The sequence below is a fragment of the Falco cherrug genome, chromosome 4 (genome assembly GCF_023634085.1).
Source record: "Falco cherrug isolate bFalChe1 chromosome 4, bFalChe1.pri, whole genome shotgun sequence".
NCBI lineage: Eukaryota > Metazoa > Chordata > Aves > Falconiformes > Falconidae > Falco > Falco cherrug.
Window position 1 is genome coordinate 93248460 of NC_073700.1, and position 14137 is coordinate 93262596.

The 14137-nt window shown below is 39.5% G+C and overlaps 1 protein-coding gene across 5 annotated transcripts in view; it reads left to right on the plus strand.

Annotated features, from left to right (window-relative positions):
* BBS9 (Bardet-Biedl syndrome 9) overlaps positions 1-14137 on the plus strand; it is a 311238-nt gene that overhangs the window by 2021 nt on the left and 295080 nt on the right. For 4 of the 5 annotated variants that reach the window (XM_055707280.1, XM_014276303.3, XM_055707281.1 and 1 more), the window contains exons 3-5: positions 4199-4349; positions 5651-5715; positions 7891-8004. In XM_055707280.1, the coding sequence (XP_055563255.1) occupies positions 4199-4349; positions 5651-5715; positions 7891-8004 (330 nt within the window). The remainder of the gene's footprint in view (positions 1-4198; positions 4350-5650; positions 5716-7890; positions 8005-14137) is intronic. The other variant, XM_055707282.1, reaches the window with a different exon arrangement.

The following is a 14137-nucleotide window of genomic DNA, read 5'->3' on the forward strand; positions in this document are numbered from 1 at the left end:
GTAGAAATTCATAGAATCATTTAGGTTGGAAAAGGCCTTTAAGATCATAGAGTCTAACTGTTAACCTAATGCTGCCAAGTCCACCACTAAACCATGTCCCCAAGTGCTACATGTATACATCCTTTAAACACCTCCAGGGCTGGTGACTCTACAGCATCCCTGGGCAGCCTGTTCCAATGCTCGAGAACCCTTTTGGTGAAGAATCTTTTTCTAGTATCTAATCTAAACTTCCCCTGGTGTAACTTGAAGCCATTTCCTCTTGTCCTATCACTTCTTACTTGGGAGAAGAGACTGATGCCCACCTTGCTACAGCCTCCTTTCAGGTAGTTGTAGAGAGTGATAAGAACCCCCTGAACTGCCTCTTCTCCAGGCCAAGCTACCCTAGATTCCTCAGCTGCTCCTCATAAGCCTTCTACTTCAGACCCTTCCCAGTTTCATTGGCCACCTGGGTTCACTGCTGGCTCATGTTCAGCTGACTGATCAGCACCCCCAGACAGGTTTTTTTTTCTCCAGGCAGCTTTCCAGCCACTCTTCTCGCAGCCCGTAGCACTGTGTGGCATGGTTGTGACCCAAGTGCAGGACCTGGTAATGAGTCTTGTTGAACCTCATACAACTGGCCTCAGCCCATCGGTCCAGCCTGTCCAGACCCCTCTGCAGAGCCTCCTACCCTCCAGCAGATCAACACTCCCCCTGACCTTGGTGTTGTCTGCAAATTTTCTGAGCGTGTGCTCAATCTCCTTGTCCAGATCATTGGTAAAGATATTAAACAGAACTGGCCGCAATACTGAGCCCTGGGGAACACTACTTGTGACTGGCTGCCAACTGGATTTAACTCCATTCACCACTACTCTCCTGGCCTGGCCATCCAGCTGGTGGTTTTTTTTTTCCCCAGCAAAGAGTATGCCTGTCTAAGCCATAAGCAGCCAATTTCTTCAGGAGAATTCTGCGGGAGACTGTGTCAAAGGCATTACTAAGCTCTAGGCACAACATCCACAGCCTTTCCCTTGTCCAAAGTGGGTCACCTTGTCATGGGAGGACATCAGGTTAGTCAAGTAGGACCTGCCTTTCCTAAACCCATGCTGACTAGGCCTGGTTGTCCTGTATGTGCCATGTGATGGTGCTCAAGATGATCTGCTCCGTAACCTTCCCCAGCACCAAGGTCAGGCTGGCAGTCATGTAGTTCCCTGGATCCTCCTTCCTGTAGACAGGTGTCACATTGGGTAACCTCCAGTCAACTGGGGCCTCCCTGGTTAGCCAGGGCTGCTGACAAATAATGGGAAGTGGCTCAGTGAGCACTCCTGCCAGCTCCCTTGGTACCCGCTGGCCCCATAGACTTGTGTTTTTCTAAGTGGTGTAGCAGGTTGCTAATCATTTCCCCTTTAATTATGGGGGTTTCATTCTGCTCCCCATCTGTCTTTCAGCTCAGGGGGCTGGGTCCCCAGAGAACAACCGGCCTTGCTATTAAAGACTGAGGCAAAGAAGGCATTAAGTACTTCAGTCTTTGTCAGTGTGTTTTCCCCTGCATCCAATAAATGATGGAAGTTCTCCTTTTGTTGCCAATGTATTTATAGAAACTATTTTTATTGTCTTTCATGGCAGTGAAAAGAGTTCTAGTTGGGCTTTGGCCCTTCTAATTTTCTCCCTGCATAGCCTCACAACATCCTTGTGGTCCTCCTGAGTGGCCTATCCCTTCCTCCACAGGCCATAAACTCCTTTTTTTTTTTTTTTTTTTTTTTCTTCCTCTGTTCCAGCCAAAGCTCTCTGTTCAGCCAGGCTGGCCTTCCCACCTGCTGGCCCATCTTTCAGCACGTGGGGACAGCCTGCTCCTGCACCTTTAATATTTCCTTCTTGAAAAAAGTCCAGCCTTCCTGGACCCCTTAGCCCCAAGGGACTCTGTTAACCAGGCTCCTCAACAGGCTGAAGTCAGCCCTCTGGAAGTCCAAGGCAGCAGTTCTGCTGACCTGCCTCCTTGCTTCTCTGAGAGTCTAAATTGTCATTTCATGGTTCCTGTGCCCAAGGCAGCCTCCAGCCATCACATCACCCACCAGTCCTTCTCTGTTCACAAACAGCAGGACCAGTGGGCCACCTTCCCTAGCTGGCTCCCTCACCAGCTGTGTCAGGAAGGTCTCTTCCACACACTCTGGGAACCTCCGAGGCTGTTTCCTCTCTGCTGTACTGTATTTCCAGCAGGCATCTGGTAAGTTGAAATCCCCCATGAGAACAAGAGCTAGTGATTGTGAGACTTCTCCCAGCTGCTTTTAGAATATTTTGTCTGCCTCTTCATCCTGGTTGGGTGCTCTGTAACAGTCTCCCACCTTGATATCCTCCTTGTTGCCCTTCCCTCTCATTCTTCCTACCCATAAACACTCAACCCCATAGTCACCATCATCAAGCTCTAGACAATGGAAACACCCCCTAACATACAGGGCTACCCCACCACCTCTCCTTCGTGGCCTGTTCCCTCTGAAGAGTTTATAGCCACCCACTGCAGCGCTCCAGTTCTGCGAGTCATCCCACCACGTTTTCGTGATGCAACTGTGTCACTGTTTTCCTTCTGCAATGGCTTCCAGCTCCTCCTGTTTGTTGCCCGTGCTGTGTGCACTGGTGTAGATGCGCTTCAGTGGGGCTGTTGATACTGCCACCTCTTCTTGGGAAGGAGAAACCCTAATTCCTATGTGGTAGTTTTCGGGCACTTCTGTGGTTTCTAACACGTCAATAACCCTTGCATCTTTGCTGCTGCATGGATCTCCATCCCCTGCCTGCACTGAAACAGCAGACCAAAGGACCTTGCTAGGACGCTATCCTTCAAATATTAGCCTGCTGCCCCCAGGCTTATCTCTAGCAAGGCTGGTTTTATCCCTTTCCCCCCTTCAAATCTAGTTCAAAGCTCTTTCAGCAAGCCCTGCTAACTCCTGTGCACAGATCCTTTAAGCCCTCTGAGACAGGTGTACCCCATCTGTTGCTAGCAGGCCTGTTATGGTTTAGACTGACCTGTGATCAAAAAACCCCAAAATGCTGCTGGAGTTCTGAATTGTCTTTTCCTAGTGGAAAAAAATGTAATTGATATAAAAGCAGAATTTAAACAGTGTTGTAGGAGTAGTCTGCTCTTTCGTTTTTCTCCTCAATGTTATATTTTCTTTGTTTTTTGACTAGGCTGTTCTTCCAGAGTTCAGGACCAAAAGTGAACCAGCTGGTTGCAATTGTCTAATCACAGGTCAAAATGTCCTCACTTAAGCTTAAGTATTTTTAATGAATTAATAGCTAAAATGGGTTTAGTTTACTGTTGATGGAATACTTGTTACTGAACTGAGGAAAATATAGGAGTGGGGAGGGCAGTCAGTGTTCTCTGAATGAAGGATATGGAGGTGCAAGTTTTTTGAGGCAGAACGAAGCAGCTGTTCTGAGCTTTTGCATGGGATCCTGTGGAAGTATGCCAAGCCTTTAGAGCCTGCTCAACTTGGTTTAGGAGTATTTGTGTGTTCCCCTGACTTGTGGAGAAGTTTTATTGGTTTTGATTTGCATTGATATGATGATCTATATCTAGAGGAAATAAGTGCTGGCAACCAACTTGAGTTGTTAGTTGTTATTGCAGGATGCCCTGCTTTGGTTTTTTTTATTAATGTTTTTTGTAATTCACTAACAATAAAATGATTAATTGTTTAAAATACCAATTCCAAAATAACTCTGATGTAACTATTGCATTAATCTTTGAGATAAGGGATCTGTCTCAAGAGCAGGTGATCTCAAGGCTTAGCTTTGTTGACCTCATGTACTATTACCTGGCTCTAGTTTGCATTTCGATAAATGTCATCAGTCCCAATTTTAAAAATCTGCACTTCTGTTGGTGTGATACGTGTATGCAGAAATCCAAGATGTAGAAGCCTGGAGCTTCAAGTACTCTTCAAACTCAGAATGGGACTTTTTAAGAGGTGTGAACGTCAATCCAAAATGGTGGAATAATGCCACCACCATGATAATTGCTGTATTAAACCCTTTGTGGACAGGGTTTCCATGGATTTGCCAAAAAAAAAAAAAAAAAATTGCTAATCTTAACCTAGAAGACAGAGCTTAATCAACATTAATTGAATCATATTAATATTCTGCCTTTATGGGGTATTCTTTGAAGCACTTCTGCAGCAAACTAAAATCCACATGTGCTATTGTATTCTGTAGTCTCCTTTGGCTTTTTTTTTTTTAGATAAAATTATTGTGGGCAGTTACATGGGATATCTCCGAATCTTTAATCCACACCCTGTGAAACCTGGAGATGAAGTACAACCTGAAGACTTGCTTTTGGAAGTGCAGTTACGAGAACCAATATTGCAGGTGGAAGTGGGAAAATTTGTTTCGTAAGTCAATGTTGCAGTTTATTTAAGGCTTGAATGTGATAGTCTCTTTGTTTTGGAAGCTGAGTTTTGAGTTCCCAGACAGACAACTATTAAGCACATCTATGATTTCTGTAATATGCATTTGATCTTCTTGAATCATCTCAATATGAGAGAATTTTTACTTAAAGTATATTTGGAGAATAATCTTCTATGTAGTTGTATGATTTCTTAGAAGTATGTAGAACAGGAAAAACCTTATATTGAAAGGTTTTTTTAGGTGTTAAGATAACCTGAGTAACTTGTTATTATCTAAGATGTAATATTGGCCAGTTGTTTTGGTCTTGATAGATTGAAGATCTTTAATTCCAATTAATTTAGTGGCAATAAGTGGCCAGGTAGAAGAGAGATACTGTGAGTCTATGCCTCATATTTTTTGGCTGTAAGAGAATCTGTTTAGGAGAACTTCATTTTTTTTTTCTTAAAGGATTCATTTTCTCTCATTTTTAAAATGAAGCTCTCCTAAGTAGATTGTCTTACAGCCAACTAAATACATGATCTTAAGGGATTCATTTTAATTTTGAAGTTAACTTCTAATATTGCAGCACAAACTTTATTTTAAAATGAGAGAAAAACCTGTACTGACCATGGGAGAGACTTGTGCCCTGAGACAAAAGGCCACAACCTGAAAGGCCTGCATCAGCTGGAAACTGTTTTTCTTTTATCCAAGTTCTAATGGGCTGGCCCTGTGCTGGAATTCTAATGCCTTATCCTGTGAAATGATCTAGAACATTTTCTATAGTCACAGCACAAGAACTTTCTCTGCAGGAAATAGTATTTAGGATTGGGGGATGAAGAATGTGAATATAGGTTTCTAAGTTTATGACTTCTGCTTTATAATTTAAATAATTTAGGTTCCATGATGCTAGTACGAAAGTGAATTTTTCAATAAGTAATGTACATGGTTGCTGAAAAATACTTGTTTGGAGGGAAGATTCTCATATCCCTTTGTTTTTTGGAAGAATTAACAGCGCCTTGTTTGAAATGAATTTCAAGCTAAACTGGGAAAATAGTTGACTTTTTGTACTTAAATCTTAAAACATATTCTTAAAGGATTTGTTTTAATCTTGAAATTAACTTAAAATACTGCAGCATGAATTTAGGAAGATTAGTACTTCTGAGTTTTTCTACTAGCATCTAACACCTAAAGGTTTGGATTTGGTCCACACCTGAAAGTGATTTCAGCATGTTACTTGAATTTTATCCTGTATGCATTGTACCTGGAGTTTATCTGAAAACAGTGCTTTTTTTAACCTTCTTTACAGTGGTACTGAAGGACTTCATCTGGCTGTGTTGCATTGCCGAAAACTCTGTGTATATGCTGTTTCAGGTTAGTTTACAGATAAGTGTATTTTAAAGTTTGGGTTAGGTTAATGCAAAACTTGCTATATACAGTGTTTTGCTTGTCATCCCTGCAATTGTGCTGCAGTCACGTTCTCTCACTCAAACTCATGTATGAAGAGGAAACGCTAATTAGGTCTAAATGTTTCCCAGTGGTTAACAGAGATTTGCTGATCTGCTCACTGTGGTTTTTCTTAAATCTCTTTTCTTCTACTACCTTTGCCTGGAAAATCTAAATACTGTTTCCTCTATGTGTGTGAGGAGGCAAGTCACAAAATACCTATTCTGTGCATTAAATTGTCTCTAATACATGCTTAAAGCAAAGCACAGATATGAGAGATCTATTGATTGTACCTGCATCTTCAAAATTCAATAGACAACTACAACTTCATTTTCTCTGTGCAGGGACAGCTGTGGCTCCTTTCATTATAAAAGCATGGCCTTCTTGAAGCAACTTGCTTCCTGCTCACAGCCTTATAGGCAGATAGGTTACAAACACATGTTCTCTTTCCAGATTCTGTTGGCCTTCTGGTTATCTTTTCTGGAGACATCTGTAAAATTGATCTTTGTTGAAGGGTGATCTTTTGAGATGTACTGCAGTTCTGCAGTTTTCATACCTTCCCTTCTCTGTAATAGTGCTATGTTTTAGGATTGTAGCCTACCAGTACAATTTTTATTAAAACAATTTATTTAAAAATTTGCATTAACGGCCTACAACAGTAAGTCTCGAATTCTTTTCTAGTTATAATTTGCTGTTTGGTCTACTTGGCTTAAGCATTTAAGTAATAATAAAAGCAAAGATTTCCAGTCCTGTAACAGACTCTTCATACTGATTTGTAAGCATTCATGCTGTAATGGTAATTTCTGTCATCTGAGCAGGTACTTTAGAAGAAGAAAGTCCTTTGAGAAATAACAATTGCGATTTCTTTATGCTTCGATGGCAAATTACACTTCTATGAAGGGGGATCTTTACTTGCTTTATACATGTTGCCATATCTGTTACTCGTAAGAAAATAACTATGATGCTTCTCACAAAGAAATGAAAAGTATCCTTCAGGGCTGACTGAAGTATGGCCTGCATATTGTATTACAGCCAGTATACACAGACTGATTACTTTCTAACTTGCTTTTCCTCTGGTGTTGCTACTTAGCTAGTTTTCTGTCTAGCCAGGGCTTTTTTCCTCATGTCTGTTCCAGTCCTTTCCCTAATGTGGGCCTACTTTAGAGGTAATTTCTTAAAAGCTGCATTGGATTTTAGTTGAAAATAATACCTAAAAGATTAGGATAAGCTACAAATATTTCATAGCATGTGATTTAAGATGATGTTGGAATAATCTTTGTATACGTAAAGCCATGATAGGTTTTAGCTTAGGTATCATTCATTGAAACCACCTTTTTCTCTGCTGATGTGACTGTTCTCAAAGGTTTTTTTGCTTTCTAATATTAGTCCTTAAGTGTTATTCTCTGTAATGAAGAGTTTTGTTTTCTTCATGGGGTGCATGAAATACTTTTGGTTATCAAGAGGACCTTTAGCTTCAGTTTCTTTAGAGAGACTTTTTGAATTTATGCTAGTTCCCTGAGAGTCAGGAAATTAAAGTTCATGCAGACCTTTCCAGAGCATGTGATGCATATCATAAAACTATTTTTGTTTCCATATGTTTTTCTCTTATCTTTGCATTGTTGATCACTGCATTGAATTTCAGACAGAGTAAAGGCAAGTGATTAATGTGCCCTAAGTATAACTTTGTCAAATTATAGCTAATGACTAAGTTACAGCTTAATTTGAGACTAAGAATATTACAGCTGAAGCTGGCTGTTGGATATAGTATATTCATTGAATAACTAGAGAATCGTAAGAATTCCCCTTTGAACAGGCTTTTTTCTGATCTTAGATGTGTGCATAACATGAAGAAAAATACATTTCAGTAGTGAAATCTCAGCCTCTTGCTAAGTCTTCATATTTAGTATACTGAGACCGTATTTCTGGTTCTGGCCTTTAAAAAAAGTCACCAAGCTACAAAATTCCGAAAGAAAGCAGCAGTGTGAGCCTTCATATCTCAGAGTCCCTAGATTAAGTTATAGGTTTTTCTCATGTTGTTTACATTGCACTCCTTCCACATTACTTTGATCAGAGATATAAATATATATCCTTTTTTTTTTGTAGGAACTCTGGGAAATGTGGAACATGGGAACCAGTATCAGATTAAACTGATGTATGAGCACAATCTTCAGAGAACTGCTTGTAATATGACTTATGGTCCATTTGGTGGTGTAAAAGGTAAGCTCCTTGCTGCATATTCTTTATTATTAGTAGTTTAGCTGTGAACAGTTGAGAATTCATGTACATTTTGAAAGGCAACATGATGCTGCTGTCTAGAGGAAACCATCTTTCTATAAATGATGGTACCTTTTATCTGATGTGTATAGACCAGGGGTTCTCAAACTATAGCCTGCGGGCCGGATACAGCCCCCCAGGGTCCTCAGTCCAGCCCCTGGTATTTACAGACCCATCCCCCCACCGGGGGTTGTGGGGGCGAAACCAAGCAGCTGCAGATGACTGCCTGCCATGTCATCCACGCACCAGCCCCCTGTTTAAAAAGTTTGAGGACCCCTGGTATAGACAATAACTGAAATTAAAATGAGGCAAAGAATATTAAATGCAGAACAGCTGTTTCCTCACATCTTGAACTGGATATGAATTTACAAGGATAGTATTGATTTAAAAAAACATTACAAAACCCCTGGCTCTTCCATTGTAAAATACTTTTTAACATCTAAAATAATTCTTCTGTGCTTTAATTCTGTATTGCTTTTCTGAAACTTGCTTATCCTGGACAAAGAAAAAAGTGAACATCTTCATTCTCTGAGCCTAAAATATCAAGTATCTTTAAAGATATATAATACAGACTTAAAAAAATATTTAAACTTTGATTGGGAAAACGTAACAGTGGAAAATAATATTTATGGTGTGTTTGTAGTCTTTAATGAGTTTAATAGATATCTGTCTTTTTTGAACTTGGGACACAATATGAATGTTTTTGTGTTCCAATGCGGAAGCATTTAGGTTTGCTCCACATGTCAGCTCTTTCTCTTCAGAAGTAAGGTTTGCAACAATATTGGAAGGTGGTAGTCATCTATACAAGTAGTGTCCCTAAAGTGTTGGCAGAGTGATATCACTTCACCAAGGCTGAAAGTCTTCTGAGTGCGTATAGCAAATACATGCAGATGATCCCTCAGTTCTGTAATAATTCTACAATGCCTTACCCTAAATTCAAGCTTATCCCTGGGTTTAAATTCAGCTGACCAAAATTCATTCTTGATTGGAGAGATTTTGACCTACTAATCTTGCACAACCACCTTGGCAAAAATGGTCAGCTCATGTGGGTGAGAAGGTATCTGTGCTGTGAGTATCTTGAAGGAGTGAGTGTATAGGGCATGGATGTATTCATATTAACAGCAGAAAGACAATACGGAGTTTCCTAAATCTGAGAAGAGAGAATAGTGTGCTTCTGACGTACTGTAGTGGAATTGCTATAACAGATGTATTGAGGGGATCATAAGTTAATTGTTTGAGTGTCTGGAATGGTTCAGAATGGAAGAATGAAACAAATATCCATAAACAACCATACAGGTTTGCAGAATAAACTCTGGATTTTTGATGTGTATTTATCGTGGAGATCCAAGTAGAAGTCTGGCTACCAGGTCAATCCTACATGCCAGACTTGTCTCTTATATACCTTATCATGAGCTGTAGTGGATGCAAGTGATGTAATGGAGCAAATGTTTTGCAGGCTAGGAGGACAGAAGGTAATTTTATCTCAGAACCTTCTCAGCCAGCCAAACACTTCTCAACACCTAGGATGGTCAAAATGAGGGCCAATCCTGACAGAGCAGCAAGAACGGCAGACTGAACTCTTAAGTTCTGCAGACTTTTCTTGTTTTCTAGTTGTGTTTCTGTCCCAGCATGTCAGACTGCTTTCATTTTTTATTACTTCTTCCCCATGTTCTTGTTCACATTAGTGTGTTTATTGCTATGGAAAAAGAATGTCCTCAAGTCTTGTGTTGAGGTGGCAAAAGTGTTAATAAACAAGGGAGACAGAGATTTGTGTTGTGTAACAAATAATATATGTTCATATCGTAATATGAAGAAGCTTTCTGTTTAAGACCAAAATCTAGGAAAATTATAGTTAAAGTACCTGATAGCAGGCATATATTGAAGCATCAGAGAAATGAACACTGGAGAAAGTTCTTTTGGGGAAATGAAGGAATAGTCTTTTTTTTGTAGACTCCCTGGACTAAATGCCTTTTTTATGTTGCTTTCTTGGACTGTCTGATTGGATTTCTTGACAAGGATATGCTTTTAATCTTGCCTCTAGCCTTCTGCGGTGAAACTATTTCAGGGTTTTTAAGTGTCATCTTTAATACCCTGTTTGCTCCTTGAGTCTTATGAATGACAGTATTTGGTTTTATTTCCATCTTGGAAGACCAGCCAGAGTGAACCAGAAAGAAGGTCTGTCAAGCATTTTAATTGTAACGAACAGATGCTTGTCGTGGTCTGGCCTGCCATGCTATCTGTGTGTTTCTTTGGCAGATGCTGTGGGCTGCAATTGAGAGCCAGCCAGTCTGTAAATAAATAAAGATGTATTTTTTTTTTACTATCTGCCTTCCACAGGCTTCTCTGGAATTCTTGCAAGGCATCTGCTAACAGTCTCTCTCACACTCAGCAGAGGTTAATTCATGATGGTGGCAGTGCTGTAAGCATGCAGCAGTAAGCTTGCTTTGCCAACAGTCTGACCTCTATGCCACGCTCTGGAAGTAGACTAACGAATATAGTATGACTAATATGTGTGTTATTGCTATACCTGAGGCATCCTTGAAACAATGTGAAGGTGAAAGAGGCACTTCAGAGGTCATGTTTACAGAGCTACTGAAGCAGACACAGGAGAATGGCAGTTGAGCAGGAGGAGGAAAATATGCACACAGGGAAAGCATGCTGTGGGAGTGCTGGGGAGAAGGGTGAATGTCAGTCCCCCAGGAACATAAGCTTTCATCTGAGGAAGCAAAGAATGCTGCAGGATTTGACACAGAGCACTTGATCCATGAAGTTGCTTGGTCTTGCTCAGTTTTCTCTTGCTCAAGATTGTTTTTTTCTTTTTATGGAGCTCTTAATCTTATACCTTCAGTGGTAAAGAAACTCATTCTACCCAGCCATGCCAGTTAACACTGGTAAAAGAAAAATGGGATTGAGTTTGTGTACACTAGTTTGTACTGGTGTCCTGTAACCACATTCTTGAGGGTTTTCTATCCTTTCTTGGGACAAGCAGTTATTTGGGTTCTAGTTAATGCTTGGTTTCTCTCTTATTGGACTGCTTCCAAACAGTTGTCTGTCGATTTAATGGATTCTGCCAAAAATGATCAGTTTACTACTGCTTGCTCTTACCTCAGATAAAATACTTGGCATTTAGATTGTGACTGTAATCATTATAATGTGATTTCTACCTGTGTGCATATGCAGTCTGTGCTGTCTAGTGGGCTCCTACAGCTGTGGCTTTAACTGAGATGCCAAGTGCTCTGTTAGTCTCTTGATGCTGTAAGGTTGCATAGTCAATTTTGAAAATCGGGATGTAAAGCCAGCATATAGTTTCCATTTCCCATCCTACATCTCCTCTGGCCTCTGTGGTGGCCTCTGTTCAGTTCTTTGGAAAAAGTTTCAATTTCCTTTGAAAAAGAAAGGTTGAGCAGTGAAGGTGGCTGAGGCTTATTGCTGCCCCCTGCTTTATAGAGAACCCTGCTGGGGAAAGAGCTCTCTTGTCCTCAAGAACCCTCCACAGTGTAGGATGTTATAGACAGAGTTGCAAGAGGTGCATAAAACAGGCTGGAATGGAAGTCTGGGTGACTGCTACTAAAATTGGGAAAGAGTCCTTTGAGTAGGTGGCAAGGTATGGAAGGGAAATAACTTTGTGTTGCTGAAAATCCTGCAGTTCTCTTTAGATCCTTACAGGGGCTGAAGAGGCAGAGATTTGTTCAGACCAAACTTTCAGTTTTCATAATATTAAAATTTGGTTTAGATTATATTGGACTAGAATCTAGTTCTCTAATTTACAAAGCAGCTTAGTGTCTTTAGGATGCCTGTCTTTGAGGAGAAACTGCCTGAAATTTTTCTCTTGGGTATCAATTGAGCTAGAGTCCTGTCAGAGCTTTTCAGAAATTAAGCAGAACAGCTGTTACAAGCAATTGCTGTATTACTGTTTGATGTTTTGATTTGTTTATGAAGCTTCACTAAGCTTCCTTCAGCTGTTAGTAATTAAATGTGTGCTTGTAGAAACCTCTCCCTGCACCTACCCTCTGCAGCTTCATTAGGGAAGAGGATTTCTTACAGCTTCTATTACTGTGGTAGCTGGGGAAGAAAGAAACAGCACTAGATGTGTATCACATTCTCAGTCAGCTTCCTCCAGTGCAATTTTTTGCTCTCCTATCCCTGCTAGTTTGTGGCAATCTTAGACCCTTGTATTGTAATTTGGTCTGTTACATCTGTTTAGCTGAAATGTGATAGACTTGTAGAACATACCAAGTATGACTGGCATTTCTCAACTGGTGATGTTTTTGTCTCTTGTAGTAAGAAAAAAGGTATTACAGATCTCTGAGGAGAGAATGGTGAGGTAAACAAACCTATTTTGTAGCCTAGTTGCTGGCAGTTTCATTCTTGCGAGTGTCTTCAGATTAATGATTTGATGCTATGAGCAACTTTCATATGGAAGAATTGACATAGGTGTTTTCATAACTGGAACAGATGAAGAAAATCAACAAAACCATTTATTTAGTCTCATCATAGAAGGTCGAAATCTGAATTAAAGAAATGATTAAAACTATGGAATAAAGAAGGCAAAGAGAAATTGTCCAGTGACTTGTATAGATAAACAGTGTGATAGCAGTGTGTGAATTGTGGTTGTCACCACTAGATGGTCCTCTCATTACAGTTATTGCTTAGTAGGCTGAATCTCTAAAGCTGTATTTATACTTGAACGGGTTTTACAGGTGTATTTACTGCAAGAGCTAATGAAGTATAGAAAACAGAAGCACTTTCTGAAAACCTGTATAGCTAAAAGTGTTCTATTGATTAAAACAAAATATATTCTGTTGGTTGTAGAACCTTAGCAAAAAGGCAAAACAAACTTGATTCTTTTTTTCAGCAAAACCGTTAAGGGGCCAGAGATGTGGGAAATAACAAGGAAATCCCTTATATGTTTAGCTAGAATCCTAAACAAAGCTAATGGAAATGTTTAAAAAAAAAAGTAAACAGAAAAAACCTATAAAGATCAAAGTATAAATCAAGCACAGTGTAGGCAGTTTATTGTGACTTTAAAAATCTGTGGCAAAGGGAAAGATTATAATACAGAACTCTGCATTTCTTTGTTGCTTTAACTTCACGTTTGTTCCTTGCTCTCTCTGAACACTGGTGCTAAAATGAAAACATGAAACTATCAAGAAGCTACACAGGAAGATCAACTAATAGTTTTATATTTAAAAAATTCTGTATTGTTAGCCCAGACTTTCAAAAATTGAATTTAATTTTTAAGTTATCTCCTTAGTTATGTAGAATGCATATATCTGCTTTTCTTATTTCTGAACTCTTCCTCAAGATCTTAGAGCTGTAAGTTGAGTTTGTCCTGCAGTGCTCTAATTCGAGCATATGGGTCTTTTTATAAAGGATGATTCATGATAAAACCATGAGTTAGTAGTGCTAAACACTGGTTTTCAACCAAGTGAACTCTTAACCTAGCCACAAAATGTCACAGCCCTTAAGTAATGAACAGATTGTACAGTCTTATGTTTTACTTCAGATATAAAATTTAAAGACCTTGAAGTGACTCTAGTGTAAAGATATCTTGATTTAATTTTTTAATAGAAAAGGTGAAAAAGCATACACTTTTATGATTTGTATTGCACTGTTACCTATGGTGAGGACTCAACGCTACAAGAATTCTACTTTATATAAACAGATTTAATCACATAATTTTTATAAGGTCAAGTTATACCTATCATGGCATCATGCAATTATGCCACCAGAGACTGCTGTGTTAACAATTCAAAGTTTCATTATATGAAGTGATGTTCGCTAATAGCTTACAATATCTTGGAAAGTATTTTCTGTTTTCTCTGAAAATCTGTAGTATGTCATTCTGGGTCATTATAAGGTACTTGAATCAAATACCAAGTTATTGGGTAAGATTATGTTAAAGAATCTGATCAGTCTGTAATAACATGAGTGTAGTTTGTGTTCAGCATCTTAGACTTGTTTAGTTTTTGTGGTCACCCAAATGCAAAGCTCTCTCCATATTACTCTGTCAAAGATCTGAGTAGAGTTTCTCTAATGGGAGTGAGGATATACTTACGTTTCTTTGGTTTTTGCT